We start from the raw sequence: 23,609 nt of genomic DNA, 5'->3' as shown, positions 1-23,609 counted from the left end.
GCATAATTCATGTTTTTAATGAGTTGGATGAGAATTATGCAAATATTGGCGTGCGTGTGAAATATTCGCGTATTTACCGTTACGCATTGATGTTGACAGTTACGAAAACACTGATTATCGTTATATATTGTACGGGTGTTTATTTGTTGTTGCGTTCAGTGAGTGTACAGCCATCGTTTTGTGTATTTGTAGCGTTCGTTTTACAGCATTCGGTGTTGTTCTTGGCGATTTGCCTCTTCAGCTTTATAGCTGGCGGCTTTGAGCGAAGAATGGTTATGTTGAATAAGGTATGAAAGAAATTGTTAATGTCGTAAGTAGAATTTAATTTACAAACAAAACTTTTTACAATACCACGTTTTTATTATTTTCGAATTTAAATGATATGGCAAGTGATAAATACCCAATGCCGAGTTTTTACCAACCCCTTTCCCACGGGCACATTCTTGATTCGATTTGACATATCTCTATCTCTGCACATGTATGAACTATACTTTTCGTACTCAGAAAAACTGGTTTCGATAAATTTCCGATAAAAAATTAGAGACGGCAGCGATTTATTTTTACTTTGCATGGTAATTGGATCTGAATTACCAATAAATGAGGTAATTCGTATTTTTAAGGGCAATTGAAGTGCGAATTACGAACGAGAGAGCGAACTACGTAATTGCGGTGCCGTGGGAAGCCGTACTAAATATTATCGATTAAAGCTAAAAGGCGTGTACACTGTTCAACTTTCACAGGTGGTTGGTTAGTTGAACCAAAAGTTTACATCATTTAACTGAAAGTTGAACAATGTAAACTCCTTTTAAATAAAAAAATTGTGTACGATTAGGAAATAATAATATTCTGAACGAATTTTTTTTTTAAATTTCATCACTGCTATAAAACTTGAAAAAGAGCACAAGGAGAATATTTTTGCCCAAAAGACAAGTACAGAGAAGGACAATATTTTTGGGGAGGACAAATCACGTTTTGAGGAGGACAATCCTACTCAAAGGAGGACGATTTGTCAGTTTATTGATATACCAATTATGTACTTTCAAACGCTGCCTTGATCACTGGATTGTTAAATAAAACATTTGATTGACGACACCAAAATTTTACTTTATTACACAGTCAGTATTCCTCTATTATTAGTAATAGTAATACTAGCTATACGCTGCAGTGACTCAAACTGAACTAGTTCGAAAATTACCAAGTACAAAACGATTTATTCATTCCCGGTTTTATTTGAGGTAGAAAGAGTGAACTAACTACCTTTATGTTCTTTGATTTAGAGCCGATTTCATAATAAGATTAAAGAATACTTTAAAATTTAAAGGATGCTTTATTTGGCTGATCGATTTCATAAACAGACTTTAAAGTTAAAGGTACCCATAAAGGCTCTTTAGTTAAATACCCCAAAATGGAAATTTAAATGACATAAAGGTCCCTTTTGTAAGAAAAAGTGTTTCATTATGAAATTCCCCTTTGGCAGCCATAAAGCCCACGGCGATTCATATTAGGAATAAAAATGGAGAAAAATTTCCGAAGCGAAATTCGCCCTAGTATCGGATTTCGATACGAGCATTTTTTTTTCAACTCCTATTCAGTACCTGGTCCGAAAGTATTGATGCCAAAATTAGTTGGTATCGGACGAAAAGTATCGAGTATTATTCGCATCGATTCATTCCTACCTACATGTAGTTAGGAAATGAAGCCTTTTCAAAACCATTTCCATTGAGCCTATCTTTTAGTGATTCATTTAGTTTATTAAATAATTTGAATGTGACTTTCCAAATAGGTGAAAACTCTCTTAAGATAACTCGAAGAAATTCTAAAATTTCTAACTTTAGATTTTTTAACTTAAACCTTCTTAAATCTCTTTCGTCTGGTATTGTGATACACATTTCAATTAGCTAATGAACGAAGTTGAATTCGACTTTCAAAAGAGGTGGCAACCCTCTTCATATAAACTTTTCAAACCCATTTCAATTGAAACCCATCTTTCAATAATTCATTTAACTTATTAAATAATTTGAAGTTTATTTAATTTTTTGGCGAAAAAGAATTTGAGCAATCTTGTTATTTTAATGGCAGCGACCTAACACTATTATAAGTCCTTAAGTCCCGAAAATAAAGTTTTACATATCATGGGACTGACCTTACATTGTTCAAAAAGAATTGACCACGATGTGAAAAATTAGCAGATTTTCTTCTTCTTCTTCTTTATTGGCCCAGGTCTTGAAACCTTCAGTAAGTCGCCTAACTCTCAAAATAAAACTCAATCTCTTCGCACTTACAAACGTATTTCGGCCTCTCTCTTCTTAATGCGGCAAATACCTCTCGCTTCCCTCTTCAGCTCCCTGTAACGGTCCCATATGGCTCACGTTGCGCCCAATCGCATCGTGGCGCTGTAGGCGGCCTCTTTTTCTCTCGAGTTTTCTTGGCGGAAGTGCATGTTATTAATTAACCTATAAGAAGACACAAACGAACTCGGCTTAGCTGAAATAATTTAGTAATTTTTTTTTATTCGTTTAATACCTTTTCTAACTTAGCTATATTTCCCCTTTTGATACAGTTATGATTTCTTACACTATGTACATAGAAGAAGAGGTTGCGTTCATTTCTGCATACATATATAACTGCGATATGTAAAAATTAATTAGTTAATTGATATTGACTCTTCGTTACAAAATATTGAAAAGCATTCGGTTTCAATAAGTAATAACTAATAGACAACCTTAAATCATACTTCTATGGTCATTAACTTTTCGGGTGGGCATATCATCATATCCATTTATCCGTGCAATTTCAGTTAGGAAAAAAAACAACAAAATGTATTTTAGCAATTTTCGAAAATGTCCAACCGATTACCAGTTGCCATACAAATATATTTAATATACCCAGGAGATCCACGGTTACCGCGGAAAAGACATTACTTGAAATGCATTCGATATTAAGAAAAGATTCTAATACGAAGCCTTTCCGTAAGAAAAGCTCATAAATTACCTTAAAAAGAGATTTTAAGCCTGATCGCACAAATCACAGCTACAGGCTAGAGGCAGACGCTTCCTGGGAATCCCACTGATGCCATAAACAACAATCAGCCTCTCAGAAGCTTTCAAAAGAAACGTGAGCGACCTTAGACGCCAAATTTGTATACAGGCTGCATAGACCTATAGGGACCAGCCTATGGTACGACACCTTCAAATATCTTTCATAGACCCTAACGGGTTGATACTCAGCCCAAAGTGACTGCTGCCACTTTAGTAGGCCTGAAGCTATACACAGTTAAAAGGGTTAATTGTACTTAAGAGATATGAATATTTTTCAAACTCATAGCAACCAAAAATATTTCAGATATTTATGCAGATTAGAGATACCTAAGTGGATCAGTGCACTAATTTATTTTTAATTAAGATAAAATATTGTTGCTCTTAATATTTTCATATGCACATAGCTATGTAAGTGGGATATCGATAGGTAAATAGTTAAGTATACATACATACATACATATGCCTGCAATTACTAATGGCGCCATAAATGTAAATGATACGTTCTAATATATGGTACATACCAGCATTTACGATATTAATAACAAAAGCATGTCTGAACAACTAGTTTATTAAATATTCACCAATCAGCTAGACGGTCGATGACAAAACAATGTAATGCCGTTAACCTATTCTATGAACTTGAAAGTACTCTGCATTTAGGGGTTGGGGCCAACAGGATGCGATTGAAGAAAAAGAAAGTAGAGACGCGGAAACCTTCATCAATTAACAAAGTGTAGGCGACAATAATATTTTTTAGTTTAATGTTTGCTTAGTGCAAATAATGGAAGGTTTATACACATCTCATATACATGTGCCCACATTAGGGCGGCTCTTATATTTCAATTGTCAATCACGAAAACATTGCCGAGAAGATCACGACAAAATTCCGAAAGGTTCCCAAAACTAGTCCTGGCCGGTCCGGAATCCAACTGAAGAGCAGTACACTCGAACTTATCACAATTAAAAAAAAAACAAATCGTTGAAGAGCGATTTGTCGCCACTAAGTTGAAAAGGTTGGCCACATCCCTTTATTGTGGCAAACTATAATATGGATATGAGCATGCATTCAAGATGAAGAGCTACCCTAATATACATACAGCAAAACCTTTAATTGGAATGTGTCAACAATATACTTAGTTTAATTTACAAAACCCATTTTCTCATATGCAAATTGACTTGTAGCTGAAGGTGCGTAAATATGTCCACGACGAGCAATTAAAAGAGCAACAAGTCAATATACGATTGTGTACTATTCCTTAACTACGAGTATACATATATGTGTATGTATGTATGTATGTATGTATGTATATAAGAATATACATTAGACCGTACCACCTTACAAGCAAACAAAAAATGTTCGCCGTACACACCTAAGTCATAAAGTATTTTTGCAATTTCGAAGAACCAAATTTTTAGATTTTGATTTTTGGAGAGCTTTAATTTACTGACATTAGGGTGGAACGTTAGGGTGATAAGAACTGAGATCTGGTTGGACGAAAATCGCTCCTTTAGAGAAGATCATCGATATATCATACTTTAAAATCCGACAGTAAATGTCGATAACAAATGGCAATAGATAAATGTAAAAATGCCGAAAAAAAATCGAAATTGCCTTGCAAAAAAGGCTTGAGCACCAAGTACCTGGTGCTGTGTAGACATCTGTGTACGACTTGGCAAAACATTAAGCGATTCAGTTCCATACCTACATAAATAGGTTAGGTTAGAAATTAAATATTTATAGTATTTTATTTCATTTCACTAATTTAGTAGGGACCAGTACACGACTTTTTCATAACCACTTCGAGAATAACTCCCGAAATGGTCTCAAACAAGACCTAGAACAGTCCCGAAATGGGCCCATACTAGTCCAAAAATGATCCCGAACTAGGCCCGAAATGATCCTAGACTATGCGCAGATTTATCTCGAGCTAGGCCTAAGATATTACAGAAATATTCATGAACTCATTGTGGAATGGTCCAGAACTAGACCCGAAATGGGCCTCAAATAGTCGTGAGCTAGACCCAATATGATCAGAAACAAGTAAAGAAATGATCTCGAAATAATAAATTAAATAGTCCTGAATAGGCCCCAAGGTGTTACCGAACTAGGCCCGAAATAGGCCTAAACTAGTCTTGAACTAGTGAATGGGCCTGAATGGCCCTAACCTAGTCCAGAAATGTTCATTTGCGCACACAAGAAGCAATTACGGATTTTCTGCTGGATAGCTAAGTTGTTTACACATCAAAAATACTTTAGTCTCAGGGGTGTACGAAGAACGTTTTCTTTTCGGATGCGGCCTAATGTATGTAAATGTATTTTTGGTGTTCTCCATTGGCCGTTCCTACAAACTCCCTTAGTAAGCTTAGTGTTTAATGAACACGGACAGCAATGCAGTAGCCACCACACTGCCTGGTGTCCTATTAGGGGATTTGGTGTGAATGGTATACCAACAGGTGGGTTAGCGACAGTAATCGACTTAAGTGTCAACTGCTAAACATAACCACAACTCCGGCCACCACTCATTTGCATATGTAAAGTGTATACTTTACTAGGCAGAAAAAAGGATATCGGTGTTCATTTGAAATGGCGTAAACTGAGCATATCATATCGATGGTCACTCACGCTCTCGAACCAAGGACACTGACACTGCCACATGGCACCAGCATTGGCATCGACATTACCGCGCGGGATAAAAAGTCACAACAACACGCCAATGTGCGACCAGTTAGCGTAGCGCAGTCAACGCGAATGGACGAAGACACGAATAGTATTGAGGCACAAGATGTGTGCGCCGTCACGCGTCCACAACGTGTCAGCGGTTTACGTCGATTCTTTCAAGCACACCAACTTTACGAGAGTGTGCAGCCAATATTCGCGGTAACTTTTTGGCATGGTCTAACGCCGTTCTTCATCAAAAGTGACGGCGCTGGCAATAAAAAATTGAAGGAGTCGATTTTCGGTTATCTCAATACTTTGATACACATAACGGTGTATGTGGCCTGCTATGTGCTGACGTTGTTGAATGATTTCGAAACGGTCGCGGGTTACTTCTTTCACACGGGCATCTCACGTTTCGGTGACACTATGCAGATTTTGAGTGGCCTTATCGGCATTACTGTAATCTTTTTTACGGCTATTCTTCCCAAACATCGCCTCCAATATAGCTTAAGTACGATGCAAGATATTGATGTGCTGTTACGCAGTGTTGGTGTACATATCAGGTATAGCAAAGTGTTGCGTTATTGCTATCTGAGTTTGTTGGTGGTCTTCATCGTGGATTTTGCATACTCGTTTGGTAATTTTATACTACTGAAATCTGCTAATCTGGAGCCGTCGACGCCGCTTTATATAGTATTTACACTTCAGCACACTGTGATCTCGATTGCCACAGCAATGTTTCAAGGCATTACGAAGATGGTAGAAATGCGATTGGTTATGTTGAATAAGGTGAGGTTGGTTAGAGTTGGTGAGACTAATTTTTAATTTTGTGGTAAAATTTAGAAGTGCTTAACTCGACTTCAGAGCAGTGTACCACTGACTTTTAATCGACCCATAATTTGAGTCGGACTGTGACGATTCCTTAGGGGCTAACTAAAAAAGTTTAATGTGCAACCTTATTCACACAGGTCACCTAATTTAACTCTTTTCTCCTTGAAATCCAAAGAATTAATCTGGCCAGTACAAAATTTTCTATCCCTATGGAAAACTATGCGAACATTTTTGAGGCAGAAGTTTATGTGATCTGTTTGTGTGCCAGTGATAGCCAGCCGACGCTCTGTACAACCTCAAATCATCTTTAGTCTTTCCACTTCCTATCGGAAGAAGTGGAAATGAGAAAAGGGCAGTCTCTAGAGTAGAGTTCCAATAAACATCTTCAAGGACGGATCGAAACTAGGCTGGATAGTTGGAGGAGGTGTCTACTGCCACTAACTCTCAGTCGATTATGTGTTCAGACTGCCGGATCTCTGCAGCGTCCTTTAGGCAAACGTGGCCACTATAAAAGTGCCAGCCGATTGGCGATTTTTAAAGCTCCATTGACATTGTCCTTTAGGAACCCACGCTGTGCGACTTAATATCGTCATAGTTCCCTACTACCGCAACTGTTTGGAAGACGAGGTGGAATCATCTCAGCACTTCCTGCTCAGCTGCTCGGCATTCGCTGGACTAAGATTTAAACATCTCGGGGCGCATTCCATGAACACCCGCGAAGAGCTATCTCGGCTTAATTGTTTCAAAATTGCACTTAAAAGCCAAAACTTACTACTTAATTGCTTGAATGACTGTCTATATGGTTTCGGGCTAGATATAAATGGGATGCACCACCATTGGCAAATGACGGCATAATCCATCTACACTTATGTCTCCAGGAAAGAGCAAGGAACCGGCATCGATATCTACTCGGTATAATTCTCAGTATTTTAGCCAGACAACTGTAGCGTCTTTCATACTGAGATTTATGCTATCGAGAAGCCAGAGAGTCTTCAATTAAATAGCACGAGACCAGCCGAAAATGCCACCAGAGCCAAGCGATTTTGAAAGCAGCAGGATCCAAGGTAATGAGATTGGGGTTCCTTTGGAAATACTGATCAGGCATAGCTCTGAGATGTCAAAAACCAAGGAAAAAGCGTTAGCGATAACCGTTACAAATGACTTCTGTGTTAAGCGAGATGATTATGAGGTCTCAGGGTTATTTTATGTGGATTTACGGGTCAATCTGGCAGAGATAGCCAAGTTGGAACTCTTGCAGCTCATTAATTTTATTTGGAACAGCAAGTATTTAGTTCAAAGAACAGTCGCCGTACGGAAGCTTTCTTTACAACACCATCACTTTGCACTTTTATACATGGGGAGGCCTTAGAGGTCACCTGCAGGCTTAAAAGAAATGGATGTTGGTATGACACTTGGTGTGGTGAGGCGGAGATTACTGGAGACAGATATCTAGACACAAGTGTCTTTTCATTGTCCCAGGATAGTAGCTACCATTTCCCTTTCTTTGCAGATTCTACAAGGTTGAGTTCCCCGAGGCTGAATGCTGGCTTAATTCGAGCACTGAGCGCAGGCTCACACACTGTCAAATCTTTACTGATGGCTCCACTGACTGACATTGAGTCAGGCTCTAGTATCTATGTCGAACGTAATGGGGATGAACTTCACTTTTCTCTTGGGAAATATGCCTCGGTATTCCAAGCCGAGGTATTGGCATTCCTCAAGGCCATGGATTACGTGGCGGAAAATGGGTGGAGATGCAGAAGTTTACGTGTCTGTAGTGGCAGCCAAGGTGCTCTTAAGGTAGGGGACAGCCCTCTTATTACTTCTAGACTAGTTCGGCAATGCAAATGTCGGCTGAATGACAATGGAAAACATAACGAACTCTTCTTACTCTAGGCGCCAGGTTACTCCGGAGTACCTTGTAATGAGGCATCTGACTATTTGGCCAGATAGGGCTTAGACCAGGTATTCCTCGGTCCGCAACCAGACACAGCACTTCCCATAACAAGGCGAACCACTGAGCTCTTTGACACCCAACATTCTGCTTCCATTTATTCGTAAATCAAGTAGATTTAAACCAGAGAAAAAGAAAGTCCTGGGTGCTGTTTTTTGCACGCGTTGTTTTGAGTACTTAATTCTGACAAAACAAAAAGGTGTTTAGTAGGTTTACGCCTTAATTTTATTTTTTTTTTTCTCTTTGTTGAGGCAACCTGGCATTCACTCACAGCGGGCGCTCACATGACGGACGATACTGGAAAGTTTCGCTCTAATTGCCAAAGTACTTTCACAATCTGTGGGTACTTATTGAATTTGGACTGTTAAATATACTTTCAAAGAGTCTTCCCATTGAACCTCGACAGACAACAACTTTCACTCCTCTCGACTCACCGGCAAATTTAATAAGACACCAGCTAATATTTAGTATTTCCAGGCAATCAATTTTCCAACAAATTACCAGTGTCAAAAATAATTTCTTACAAGGTGTCAATCAACAAATCTATAAATTTTAAAGTACTCACGTGTTGTATCGCCGCGTCCTAATCATATTCTTTGCTAACTAGTATAAATACTACAGCCAACCCAAGGCAGCTACTTAGTTCGAATACAAAATAGTCCTGTTCGCGTCAATAATGCATTTCTGGAAAGAGCTCTTCAGTCCGACTGATGCCTATAGCGCATCACAAACTTTACTATGGTTCAACTTTTTACTCGGCTTGACACCTTTTCGCATACACGGCACAATGTGTGGCCAACGTACATTGCGCATCAGCCGCCTGGGTTATCTCAATACGCTCTTGCAAGTGATCTTCTTCATGTACTGTTTTATACATTCGCTCGCGGAACAAGCATCCATTGTGGGCTTCTTTTTCAAATCGGAAATTTCACAAGTTGGTGATACGCTGCAAAAATTTATCGGCCTACTGGGCATGTTGACGCTATTCGGCATTAGTTTGAGTGAATGTCGAGTGATTGTGTCGCTGTGTAATACGGTCGCATATGTGGATAAGCGTTTTCTCAATATTGGTGTGACATTTAATTATCAGTATATCATGAAATTGACACACATGAAAATGTTCCTGGTGATTACATTGAACGTAGCCTATATGTCCAGTTGCTTTTGGATGCTCTTTCATAATGACATTTGGCCGACATTTCAAGCGATGATTACATTTTTTATGCCACATGTATTCTTATTGAGTGTGGTGGTGCTATTTTCAACATTTCTCTTGCGACTTCAACAACATTTCAATTTGATTAATAAGGTGAGATTATTTTGTACATACATATGTAGGTATTATGGTGGTCCCTAAAATATCGACATCATTAGGTTGTTCTACGTACAAAGAAAATTTTAAAAAAATATTTAGGGGCCACTGCCAGTGTTATACTTGTTTACGGTGCGCTCTAAGTTAGTGGGAGAATAAGCACTTGCCCTCGCTGCGTTATGAAAGACACGCACATGAACCGACATCACTGATAAAAAAAAAAAAAAAATAGAGCGGGTTGTCTTTGCCGGCTTAGCGCATTGGCAGGACACTGTCCAATAAGTATTCACGCGGTGAGACTGAATATCACGCGGAAACCTCACTGAATCAATTACCATTTATTACAAACTCGGTATCAATCGAAATGGTTTTGAAAAGCTTTGTTTCTTAGCTGAGGAGGGTTGCCACCTGTTTAAAAAATCATATTGAGAAAGAGAAATATGAATCACCATATGGGTACCAAACGAAAGGGGTTTCAGAAAGTAATTTGAAAATATTTTGAAGAGGGTTGCCACCTGCTAGAAATGTCGAATTTAGTTTACTTATACACAAGATATAGGAAATATCAAAATATGGATGTCAAACAAAGTAGTGTTAAGAAATCTTTAGTTTGAACTCTAAGAATATTTTTGAGGTGTTGGAAGAGGGCTGCCAGCTGTGTAAAAAATTAAATTCAAAATATTTGATAAGTTAAACGAACTATTAAAATATGGAGAATCAATCGTGGGGGTTTGAAAAATTTTTAATTCTGAACTGTATTTAGCGGGGTTGCCACATGTTTGAAAATTAAAATTCCACTTTATTCATAAGTTAATTAAAATATGTATAGCAGTGTCCGGCGACGGAGAATTAACAATGATTAAGCTTGAAAGTACTTTTGAGGAGGGCTGCCACCTGTCTGAAAGGTCTAACTCAATTAAATAATTCAAAAGGTATACAAAATATAAAAATATCGTAGTCAAACAAAAAAATTTTAAGAAATCTTTAGTTTTAACATTTCGAATGTTTCAAGGGAGTTGCCATGTGTTTCAAAAGTTACATTCAAATCATTCAGTAATTTGGATGAATTATTTAAAGATGGGTATAAATCGAAATTGGAAAGGGATTTATTCCTGACCTTGATTTAGGAGGGTTGCCGTTTGTTCGAACAATCAATTTCTAATTACTTACAACGTTTTTTCTTTTCTCGAAATAATGTTGCATTTATTTTGCCCTGCACCAGGCCCGTTAAATTTTCGTGTTCTTTTCTCAGCATCTTCACATGCATATTGCGTGCTCTTTCTTTAGAATGTTGCACTCTGATAATGTTGCCATATAAGAAAGTGGCATTTTTTTCGAAAACAGAAAGCGCCATTCGTTCATCAGTTTATTGAAATACATGCGTATCACAAAGTCAGAGGGAAGATATTGAAGAAGATTTTAGTTTGAGAATACTTTTGAAAAGGAATTTCAAAAATGTGAGGTCGATTTATTTTTTTAATCAAGAACTTTAGTCATCGGTATAAGGTAATTTGAAATTCGATGAAAACAAAAAACATTCACTATGCGAGACTGCTCTTCACAGAGAAACGGCTGCACGGTTTTGATGAAATATGGCACTCGGATTTCCTATAGCTCTGACTAACATTTGAAAAATTTTTTAAGTTATCGAAATTCAATTCCAATCCAATCAGACGAGCTTGGTCTGACGGCTGATTGACTATTCCCACAAAGATCGCGAACACTTCGGCTTAGAGGGCAGATGTGCTTCATTCAGTTCCGTAAAAGATTTCAGATTCATCCGTGTAGATATTCAATCGTCAGAGTGCCACACTATCCTTAGAGGGATGCAGCACCGAAACCACCTGCATGATAGTACCTCTAATAAGCGGCGCGCCGGTAGAAACGTGCCGATGCGAAACATTCCGTCATTCCCCCTCGACCCATCACATAGAGTTATGTAGGTACATATTCAAGGATTCATATCACATCGTGGCCATTTGTGGCCTTAAAAGCTCATACTCCCCACACAGACAGAGTTGAATCAGAATTGCGAAAGTCCGGGTAACACGCGTAAGGGCTCTTAAACAACGATACGAGAGTTATTGCAGCTTTTTGAAGAACGGATGTCCGATGAATATCCGTCGAGATTGACCGCTAGGGCATATTTCTATTTGGCCAAAGTAGTCTTGGTGGATTTTCCGTACTGGTAGGTATTCTTTCTGTTATGTTGAGCCGCATATTCACCAGCTTGTACAAACTCTTTGGGAAGGTCATACATGTGTTGTAACTGTTTTGGGACCTATATGCCTTCAATGCGATTGCACAATGAAAATATTGAAAATTCCACTTTTACCACCCATTGGTCCGCCCTTTTACTTTTCAGCAAAGCAAAATGTATACCATCAAAATTAAGAAATAAGGGGCGAGGCCACGCCCAATTTTTCTTCTTTCAGCTAGCTCATCGAACCAGTACTCGCACACAGCCTTAGTTGACGTAACTAAACTCTTTTCTCAGTGTACCTATATAAAAATGAATTAAGTAATTTATCAATTAGCTAATTAGTATTGCTTCTGTGCGATGAAAATATGAAACGCGTTTATTGATAATGTCAAATCATCAATTGTGAACAAGATTAAATCGATGCTGTAGCAAAGTATTTTTAACTCAATATTGTACGCATAACATTTAGTTATATATACATATGTATCTACTACAGTAGCACTTACATTTGCAATAATTTTTTGCTAGTCATATTTTCGTATGCCTTGCTTGTACAACTTTTAGTCAAGTGCGGATCGTCCGCGTGCGTATTTGTCATATCATAACGAAAATTTTTAGAAAATGTCCTTCCGTTTGCCAATGGCATTACGCAATTTCAAACGCGACATAAAACATCCACGAAACATTTACGCCAGCTTGCGATTCATTTTTATTGTCGCACACTTTTTCGGTTTAACGCCATACCACATTTGTGTATCGTCGAAAACGCGTCAACATTTTTTAGGATCCTCTGCCTGGGGTTACTTAAATATGGCGTTGCGCTTCGCATTTATACACGTCAACTTCGTGTATAGTCTGGTGCATAGCCAAACAATTGTTGGAAACTTTTTCATCTCAAATGTTTCGAGATTAACGGATAGCATGCAAAAATTCAATGGAACATTTAGTAATCTCATAGTGATTGGCATTAGTTTTGTGTATCGCAAGAAGCTCTGCTCCCTAATCCAGAATATGCATAAAATCGAAGAACGTTTCTATAATGTGGGCGTGTCATTTATACAAAAGCATTTGGCAATGCGTACGAATTTGTTTGCGCTGATGTTTTTTGCTTTGACAATTTTTTACTTTCAATTATGCTTTTATGGCATACTGGCTCGATATAATATACATCCGTCATTTCCGGCTGCCGTATCCTACTTTGCACCGCATATACTCGTCTGTGGCATAGTGATTTTGTTTAGTGCCATCGTTAGCAGATTTGCGCAATATTTTCGTGCGCTGAATAAAGTTGAGTGAACAAAAAAAATAAAATATTGGTTTTAACTTTAAAGTGTATGAGTGTGGTTCAAAGTAATCGATTTTGGTTGAGGAATATGACTTATGCACATTAGGGTGGTCCAAAACACGTAAAGTCGGAATTTTAATGCTCTCACTCCCTAGGATTTTTCTATACGGAAAAAATAGACCCCTATTTTTTTATGTTGAAATCAAAAAATATTTAGAGGTCGCTCAAAGCGCTCAAAGTTTTATTTGGGGAAAAAACGACTTTTCGTAGAAATGGTATGAAATTCCTGAAAATCAATGCTTTTCGATCGGAAAACTCTGATTCTCTTCAGCAGGCTTCCAATAACAATACCCAATTGTTTATTTAACAATTTTTTATTGCTAAAGACTTTTTCATTTTTTCCCCTATTACATTTTCGGGCATTTTCTGGTGGTTTTGGTGTACCTATAAAATATAGTTACTATGAAAAAATGGTTAAATAAGTAATTGGGTCATATAATTGGAAATCTCCTGAAGAGGAGCCAGGGTTTTCCCGATCGAAAAATATTACGAAAAGTGATTTTTTTCCATGTATAATACATGGACAATTTTAAGCGCTTTGGGCGACCTCTAAATATTGTTTGATTAAAAAAAAAAAATAGGCGTGTATTTTTTTCGGTATAGAACAACCCTAGGAGGTGAGAGCATAAAAATTGCGACTTTACTTTTTCTCCACATGCATTTTTGGACCACCCTAATGCACATACTTTAATGTAGCCAAAGGGTTTAAAGCTCCAAAATCATCTGCAACAGATATAATCAACCTTCATAATTATCTTGTAACGATGATTTAGGCCTCGAGCACACGACGGCGCTGGAGGAACTGAAGAGCGTGCTTTTAGGCGTTATAAGAATGCTAGTGAAATAGCCTCTGATGTATGCATGATGTACTGTGTTTGCTCTATCGACGCTTATCAGCTCAGCTATAAGCTCTCTGTGTGCGCGCGGTCGTAGGTCGAGATCTTTGGGGACTTTGCGGTTTTCTTACTGTTTTATTACAGGAGATTTTCTAGAAATGTGTGGAACTTTTCCGGATTCTTTGTCTTCCCTTTTTTTGTATTGTTCACAGTTTTTGGGACTTTTGGTATATTTTTTCGATACTTTCTGGACTTTTCCAAGAGCTTTTGAAACGCTTTTATTTTTCGATATCTTTCCGGATTTTCTGGGTTCCCATACAGATTCTTCGTGATAAACTTTTGGATAGCTTTTGGGACTTTTTCAGGAGTCTATTTATTTTTTCGGGACTTTATTTATTGTTTATTTTTCAGAATTTTCAGGAATTTTTGGTGTTTATTTTTTGGTACTTTCTGGATTTTTCCAAGAGCTTTCGAAACGCTTTTATTTTCCAAGATCTTTCCTGATTTTTTTAATACCGATCCAGAATCTTCGCTACAAACTTTTCGTGAATTTTTGTGACTTCTTCAGGAGTCTATGTTTTTTTTTCAGAAATTTTGCGAATTTTCGAAATTCTTTGGTTTTAACTTTTCGAAATTTTTTTCGGGACTTTTTTGGATTTTTCAGGAACTTTAAGGATTTTTTTGAAGTTCAATCGTGTATAACTGTTCGGGTGTCTCCCCACCTTACTTTGCGCGATATTTCGTGGCTTTTTAAGGCCTTTTTTGGGATTTTTTTCACTCATCGGAACTTTTTCGGATCTTTTCTTACCTTCTTCTTAACCAAAATAGTAGAAGTCAAAAGGTAACTAAAATTTTTGGCTTTTCCTTTTAAAGGCATTCTCGGTAGGTCTCTGGTGGCTAGTACCACGAAGTATGGCTACGGTAGTCTTCACCGATAATTCAAAACACGTTTCTTGTCTGCAGAATTAAGTCGACACGCAGAATTACTCAGAAGGGTATCATAAATGCAATACAAATAAGAACGAATAACCTCCTTATTACCGGTTAACTTTAGTCCATTAGAAATAATTATTTCATTTCGATTGATAGGCTTGAGGTTAGGAATTTAATTTTCAAAACTTTTTTGTTTTTTTGTCCAAACCTATTACTTTCTAGCCCACAATTTCAACTAGTAACAAACCTTTCTACTCTCGTTTTTGCAGGTTCTCAAAAATCTCGCACACCAATGGGACAATAGTGTTGTTAAACCTATACCCAAGCAGCGTTCGCTACAATGCTTGGACTCGTTCTCCATGTACACTGTGGTCACAAAGGATCCCTGTGAAATTATACAGGAATCAATGGAAATACATCAAATGATTTGTGATGCAGCATCAACAGCAAATAAATATTTCACCTATCAGCTGTTGACTATCATTTCGATTGCTTTTCTGATCATCGTTTTCGATGCCTACTATGTAATGGAGACATTATTGGGCAAATCGAAGCGTGAGAGTAAATTTAAGACTGTCGAATTTGTTACGTTCTTTTCGTGTCAAATGATTTTGTATCTAATTGCGATCATTTCGATTGTGGAGGGTAGTAATCGTGCTATCAAAAAGGTGGGTTATGATGTGGTGGAAGTGGCAGAAAGTTTTGAAGAAAATTGCATACCTGAATAATTTTTATGTTTTGTTTTTGTTTTATGTTGATGTTTTGCAGAGCGAGAAAACCGGCGGCATTGTGCATTCACTACTCAACAAAGCGAAGAGCGCAGATGTAAAGGAAAAGCTACAGCAATTTTCGCTGCAACTGTTGCACCTGAAAATAAACTTCACAGCAGCAGGACTTTTTAATATAGATCGGACGCTATACTTTACGGTATGTAAGCAAAAAAATATACATACATAAAATTAAGGTTAATATCATTTTTGAACAGAATTCGAGCATTTTAGATGCTTACGAACTCATTATGCTGGCATACTTGCAATTCTCAACTGGCTTGTAATAGATTCTCTATAGGTATAGAGTCAGCGTCAAAAATATGGATATTCTGAAGTTTTGACGATTTTCTTTATTTATATTTTTCATACCAATTTTTTTTTTTTTTTTTTTTTTATTTAACAGCAAAACCCAGCAGAATCGATATTTTCAATTTCATATAGAACTCGGAGAAATTCAAGAAATACCATACCAAAAGATTTTCAAAAAAAAATTCAACTTTTCAATTCGATTTCTTAGAATAAAAAGCGGAACACCCTTGCCAAAAAAAAAATCTCAATAATCAACGGTAATTTTTAGAAACTTGAAACTTGCATCTTATTATACTAAATGAGCTACGAAACTGCATACTCATAATTTTTATAGGAAATCGAATTGAAAAGTTGAAAATTTTGGTGAATTTTTTTGGTATTGCTTGAATTTTTCCGAGTTCTATATGAAATTGAAAAAATTGATTCTGCTAGTTTTTGTTGTTGAATGAACCATATTTTTATAAAAAATAAAAAAGAATTTGGTATAGAAAATGCAAGTAAAGAAAATCGTCAAAACGTCAGGGTATTCATATTTTTGACACTGATTGTATATCCATACAGAGATACACTCCTTTTAGTAAAATAAATATGATATGGTATAATCTTGGTCAAGGGTTGAGGTAGTATGGAATTTTCATGGATTATTGCGCTAAATTGTTGATCAACTCCAAGGCCCAATAACTCAAGAAATATCGATGCTACCGATTTAGTGTTCTAGAACTTTTTTATGGGAAATTCAATTTCCCACAAGTTTATAGTTCTCATTTTTTCTTTAGTTCTTGTTATTTAAAATATAGGGGCAAAAAAATTAGAATTTCACGAAAAAATTTGGTTTAGTGACCCGTACTAACTCGCTGGTGGGAGTTAGGGTTACGTCGTAATGGACACTTTTGTAGAGCATTAAATTTTGAAGAAATCATATCATTGACCAAGATGATACTATAAAATGCCTCTGAGCTGTAGAATCTTTAAGCAAAAAAAAAACAAAGTTTACGTGTATTTTAAACAGGAAATTTTTGCACGTTTTGGTCGAGTACTTCATATTAATATTAAGAATTTTTTTAGGTATATCCCACAAAATTTCGAGGTGGGTTTGAAAAAAAAAATTGTCGCGAAAAAAAAACACCCTAATATATATATATTACTAGCTTTATAAGAACAAAAATATTTAGATGCATATTAATGTAACATTTGTTTTGTTTTTTTACTTTTTTTATTCTACGAACATTGCAGATTAGTGGCGCTCTCACCACCTACCTAATAATACTTCTGCAATTCACATCTTCTAATACAACAGAGCAACATTCACCGCAGGCGGGCCCTAACACAACGACTTTGATGAATCTCTTAACGAATACCGCTACGACTGAACCGTAATGCAGATGGAAATTTACAATGGACGTACGGTGGTCATTTGTTATCATTTATTTACTTGTTCCCAATATATGGACTTGTCTAACTCAGTTTGCTTTTAACGTATTTATATAACTAAATTGAAATGCAAAAATACGAGAGTAAAATTCTCACAGTGCGAATTAACACAGTTAATTTTGTATTATTTTTTTTCTGAAAGCCGAAAGCTGCTGGATGTTTGTGAGCTAACTTAACTCTCCGCTATGAAAACGCTTATTATTGCTGTAAAATATTTAAATTTTTTATTTTTTTTTAAATGCGTTGTACTTTTTATATTAATTTAGATATCCCAGGGATAATTGTTTTAATATAAAGATTGTTGAGATTTATTTTTAGAATAGTTTAATTTTTTTTTAAATGTGATGTATTTGAAAGTGTAATTCTATTAAAAAAAAGAAAAAGTTCAGGTTTGTAAATTCTAAATAGATATAATGTATGTATTATATAATAAATTTTCAATAAAAACGAAGACTAAAAGTTTGTATGTATGTAAATAAAACTGGGACCAGCAGGCATGAAAATCAAATTCAATCGGGTCAAAGCAACACTCTTAATAATAATAATAATAATAGATTGGCGCTTACACATATGTTAGTGTTTGGCCGAGCTTCTCCTCCGACTTGTGGCGTGCGCCTTGATGTTGTCACACAAAGCGGAAGGACCTACAGTTTTACGCCGACTCCGAACGGCGATTGTATTTTTATGAGAAGCTGTTTTTCATGGCACAAATACACTCGGAGGTTTGCCATTACCTGCCGAGGGACGACCGCTGTTAAGAAAAAACCTTTTTCTATATTTTTTGTGATGTTGCTTTGACTAGGGCAACACTCTTAAATTTATGAAATTAAGGCTCTGGAAAGAAAACAAATTATATCACCGAAGATATAAAATTTTAGTTAAAAAGTGTTTATTGTTCCGAGGTTACAGGGCATGGTCAAGGTAAAAAAAAAAAAAAAAAATTACGTTTCGGAACTAGTCTTTATACTATATGCAATACATATGTACATTTTTTTTAATTTTTTATAGGTGGCCAATCTTTTAAAAAATATGTCTGAGTTACAAAAACCCAACAATTTTTCTTTCATATTAATACCTTATTGTTATATTTCACTTATCTTTGCTGTAAAGGCGAAAGAAATCCCACTTTGCAAATATTCATTTTAATTGAATTTATTTTTTTAAATAGGTGGCAAGACTCTTCAAAACTGTTTTCGTAATAAACCTTTTTCAACCTATCTCGTTTGACATCTATTGTGCAATATTTCATTAAATTTATTTAAACTTTTACAAGTCAAAGGAAGGAAGGTTCGACAAAAAAATCTTAAAGATGTTTTCGCAATAAAGCGTTCCACATCGTAAGCCTTCGTTTAACTTATAATTTAAAGTGGTATTTAACTTTCAAACAGGCGGCATCCCTCTTCAAAAACAATTTTTTATCGTGACCTAATTGCAGAATTACAACTCTAATTGCAGAATTANTTTGGCATCCACATCGTAAGCCTTCGTTTAACTTATAATTTAAAGTGGTATTTAACTTTCAAACAGGCGGCATCCCTCTTCAAAAACTATTTTTTATCGTGACCTAATTGCAGAATTACAACTCTAATTGCAGAATTAGAACTCTAATTGCAGAATTACAACTCTAGGAAAATAATTGTCGGTTACATCATTTTCGCCGGCATTCCGACTCTGTGATCGCACCTATTCGGTGCAAGTGGAATCGCAATAGATGGTGACCGGTCAGGTACCCAGAAAGTTGCCTGATGTCATTCCTATTTACTAATTACATTACTTACAGCGTTCCGAGTGTACCCACTCAGTAAATATGGCTCTCGAAGAGGACCAACTGAGACCACAGACTGGTTTAGGTCCCGAAAAGGCAGATTGCGATCTTTCTCGTGCCAACTCGTCGGCGATCTCGTTGTCCTCGATTCCACAATGGCCTTGTACCCAGCACAGTGTTACCGTGTTTTTGGCTGCCAGAATTTTTAGCATGTCAAAGCAGTCTCTAACTAGCTTGGATTTACATAACAGTACTGTTTGAAAGGGCCCGGATGGCTGCATGGCTGTCTGAAAAGATAACTAGAAATGCGCCCTTTAAACCCTTTTCAAGGTTTAATCTTGCGCAGTTCAAAATTGCGACTATTTCAGCCTAGCCATTTGCCCATGGGAATCGCAAGTTTGGTGCTAGATCCAAAGATACCTGGACCTGCTCTGTCTACCACCCTTGTACTACAGTATACTACGTATCTGACATCAAGTGCAGGGAGCCCATTTGCCGAATCCTCGAAATCGGGGATTATCACTTGGAATTTTCAGCCAAAGCAGACCTCTTTAGTCATAGAATCAGAGATTCCACATATTTCCATCCCTGGTATCTTCCCAGGAATACCAGCATAGAGCTTCTTTGTGAAGAAGCCGTCGTTAGATAGTCGAAGTTGCGGCTTACTCGTGGCTGCTGTTTCCTGGATAAAAATATGGAGAGGAGTCCATCCTAGGAGCGACGAAATATGGCACTTTTTTGCAGTGTAGTAGAATTTCAATTTAATTGTCAATTAAGTTTCTGAACTGGTGGCAACTCTCGTCAAGAATATTTGCGAAAGAGATACAGCTTTCGTGAAACCTCTATTGTTTGATACCGACATTAAAATATTCTTTTTGAGTTGTTAACTAAATTGTTTACTAAACTAAACTAAATAAAAACTGATTTGGAATTTTTAAACATATGGCAGCCGCCTTCTAAAATATTTGGGAAATAAAGCTTTTTTTAAACTTCGCGCTTGATATCCATATATAAATTTTTTTTTTAATTGTTAACTTAATTGATTACTAAACTCAACTAAACAGAAATTGTTTTTAACTTTCTTAACAGGTGGCAAACCTTATCAAAAATATTTTAGAATTAAGATTTTGCAAACCTCACGTTAACTAAATTGTTTTTGGATTTCTTAATAGACGGCAGCTTCCTTCGAAATTTATCGGCGTAAAACTGTAGGTGCCTTCCGCTTTGTGCGACAACATCAAGGCGCACGCCACTAATCGGAGGAGTAGTGCCAATCAAATATTATTATTAACTAATCGATTTAAACATTTTAAACTGGTGGCAACCCTCTTAAAAAATATTTTCAAAATAAATTATTTTAGAGCCTCTTTCGTTTCATATCTACACCGTTGATATATTTTTTAAAACTTAATAATTAAATGACTCTAAATTTTAAAAAGTTGGCAACTCTCTTAAAAAGGTATTCTATATCAATCCAGATGATAACTTATCTGTGTGCCAAATTTCATTGACATACGTCCAGTTCATTTGTACAAATATAACGGCTAAGCGCTTAAAGTATTGACTGACCTTTTGGCGCGTTTCCTGTGTGTCCTTTGTTTTTTCTGCCAGCCTAAGTTTGTTCTGAACACATACATACATACATATGTACGAATGTCAACATTGTCACAATCGCATACACACATTTATTGTTTACATTTGTAAGCAATTAGTTTTATATACATAAATTGTCATAAAACAAATTTGCAAGCTACACTGAAAGAAATACGTGAGTGTAAACTCCCTTACAATAAAAATTTCTTTTTCTTTTTATGCAAAACAATGCAAGCCGGGCACGCTAGTTTGTATGTAAATAATTGCATATTGTACATATACAAATAAATGTTGATACTAAGGAACAAAAGCACATAAAATTATTTTAGTACAATTTTTATGACCACTCGTCATTTATGTATTTCCAATAACCCTTTTCTCACAGTGCTAGCGGTCATCGGAATTTACAACATTTTATTTATTGATGTCAATTGTTTCAGCTTATTACAACTCATAACGAGCCATCCATTCAAGCCGATTGCTGCCAATGTCCTTTTATCGCAACGATGCGTGTAAACTTCTATGAACGAAACCACTTTACCAGCCCCTCAGCTGACAAACTACATATAAAGCGTATTGAATGTCGCGAAAATACAACAAAAGACAGCCACAATATCTACAATGGTGGATGTGCGACACTCCCAAATGCCACCGCCGTACCAAAAGTATATCAATAGCGCGCGTACATACAATAGCCTACATACATACATACAGTGCCGGCCACTTGAATAGCGGCCTAATTTGATCCTCAGTATTGACAGTTTTTCTTTCGTTTGTTTAATATTTACTATTATTTTATAAGAGTCTATAACAAAAAAACCATGTAAATCCGACTTTGTGCAAACTTATAAGAATTCAACAAATTTTAATAAAAAATTTCGAAATTTTTAAGCATATTTCTGAGTTGCTTTTCAACAGTTATAGAGTTTCTTAAAAAGAATAAAAAGTTCTGTAATATTATTTACACCGAAAACAAAAATTTTTTTTTAAATTTGGGAAAGATTAACTTTAAAAAATATAAAAATTCATACTGTCTCTTTCATACATAGCTTTTCAATAGTTAATTTTTTAAAAAATACAAAATGCAAATTTTTTTTTCAAAAAAGGCGAAAAAAGTAAATTTTTGAAAAAAAATTAAATTAAAACTGTTCTGTGTAGTTTTTCAATAGTTCTATGGTTACTTGTAAGCAGTTGTGCAAAATAACTCCAATAACAGCATTTTTGAAAAAAGTTTAGAGTTTAATTTTTGAAAAAAAATAAAAACTATAAAGTACCTTTTCAATAGGTCTAGAGTTCCTGAAAAGAACAAAGTGCAGAAAAATTACGCAAAAAACGTTAATTTTTTTTTTTTAATTTTTGAGAAATAAAAAAATTTAAAGTTTTTAGTTATTCTAGCTACTCAGGACAGCTTTTTTTCTTTTTGCGTCAAACCGTATGTTTGCCAACTTCACAGACATCAAAATCTGCATATTCAAATTGTTTTAAAAAAGATTGAAATTTTGATACAAATTTGTTGAGTTATTATGAGAAGACGCCTCCACCTACCTTATCATTTAGCTTCGATTCTCCCATAAATATATTTACACGACCCCGACTTCAGATGTTGCGCCCATGCCAGCCCTCTCTCGCTGGAATGTGAGCGTTGAAAGATCTCTTCGGAACCACAAGCGGTATGCAGTAGTCTATTCGGGTCGGTAAGAACTCCAAGCTTTTTAGAATACTGGTGTGGCCATAGCTCGAGGCGAACTTAAAGTCCACACCACTTAGCCTTACTGCGCCACAACCACTGGACCCAATGACGTACAGACGAGCGATTAACGACATTCATAGGGAGTCTGTCTCCACCTACCTCGACTCCCGGCCTAGGAATGTCGTTATCGGAGCCCAATCACCACCTGTGGAAGAGACGGAGCTTCAACTACCTAGAGAGACCCGCGTTACCCTGGCTCAGTTACGGTCTGGATATTGTAGCCGCCTAAACAGCTACCTGTCCAGACTCGACCCAAACATCCCAAATGAGTGCCCGGCATGTGGAGACTCCCCCCACGACACCAACCACCTCTTCACATGCCAGCTCAATCCGACTCAACTAACACCCCTCTCCCTTTGGTCCGACCCCATCGAAACAGCTCGTTTCCTGGGCCTACCGTTAGTTGAGCTTGACGATAATGATTAAAAGTTGACCCGAAACAGGCGGGGCTTAGTAGTGCCGCTACAACAACAATAACTGCGCCACACGCAGTGGCAGCTCTGCCTGCTAAATCTTTGGGTACACCATTTAACACCGCAAAAATAAAAAGTGTCAATACCGAGGATAAAAAGCGAGCGCTATTCGGGTGGCCAGCACTGTATGTATTTATAAACTATTTACACAATGTCCGATACGTAAGTAATACGGAGGCATTGTTAGTCGTAACACATAACAAGGAAGAAATAATTTTTACCGCATTATGAAATTCCGTGGCAGTAATCAACAAGTGCGCGTCGCTGGCGGACGTTTACTAAGCGTTTATTAATTTTTGTTAGTACTTCCGGTTGACTTTGACCTACAAATTAAAAATAGCGGTTATTTGATACAGCAAAAAGGATAAGAATCACAACACATTCATACCTTCATTCTTACACATTTT

At 36.6% G+C, this 23,609-nt stretch overlaps 1 protein-coding gene across 1 annotated transcript; it reads left to right on the top strand.

Moving 5' to 3' along the window:
* The first annotated feature begins 5,787 nt into the window (after nucleotides 1–5,787).
* Nucleotides 5,788–17,793, top strand: Gr28b (Gustatory receptor 28b). The gene is made up of 4 exons (XM_017624166.1): nucleotides 5,788–6,486; nucleotides 15,381–15,779; nucleotides 15,880–16,038; nucleotides 17,424–17,793. Exons 1-4 carry the CDS (start codon nucleotides 5,788–5,790, stop codon nucleotides 17,565–17,567), a joined length of 1,401 nt encoding a protein of 466 aa, XP_017479655.1. The 3' UTR covers nucleotides 17,568–17,793.
* The last annotated feature ends 5,816 nt before the right edge of the window (nucleotides 17,794–23,609 follow it).

This window comes from Rhagoletis zephyria, unplaced genomic scaffold (assembly GCF_001687245.7).
Source record: "Rhagoletis zephyria isolate East Lansing unplaced genomic scaffold, Rhagoletis_zephyria_1.1 Rzeph_scaffold_03517, whole genome shotgun sequence".
NCBI lineage: Eukaryota > Metazoa > Arthropoda > Insecta > Diptera > Tephritidae > Rhagoletis > Rhagoletis zephyria.
Note: the sequence above shows the minus strand (reverse complement) of the source record. Positions and strands in the feature narration are given on the sequence as shown.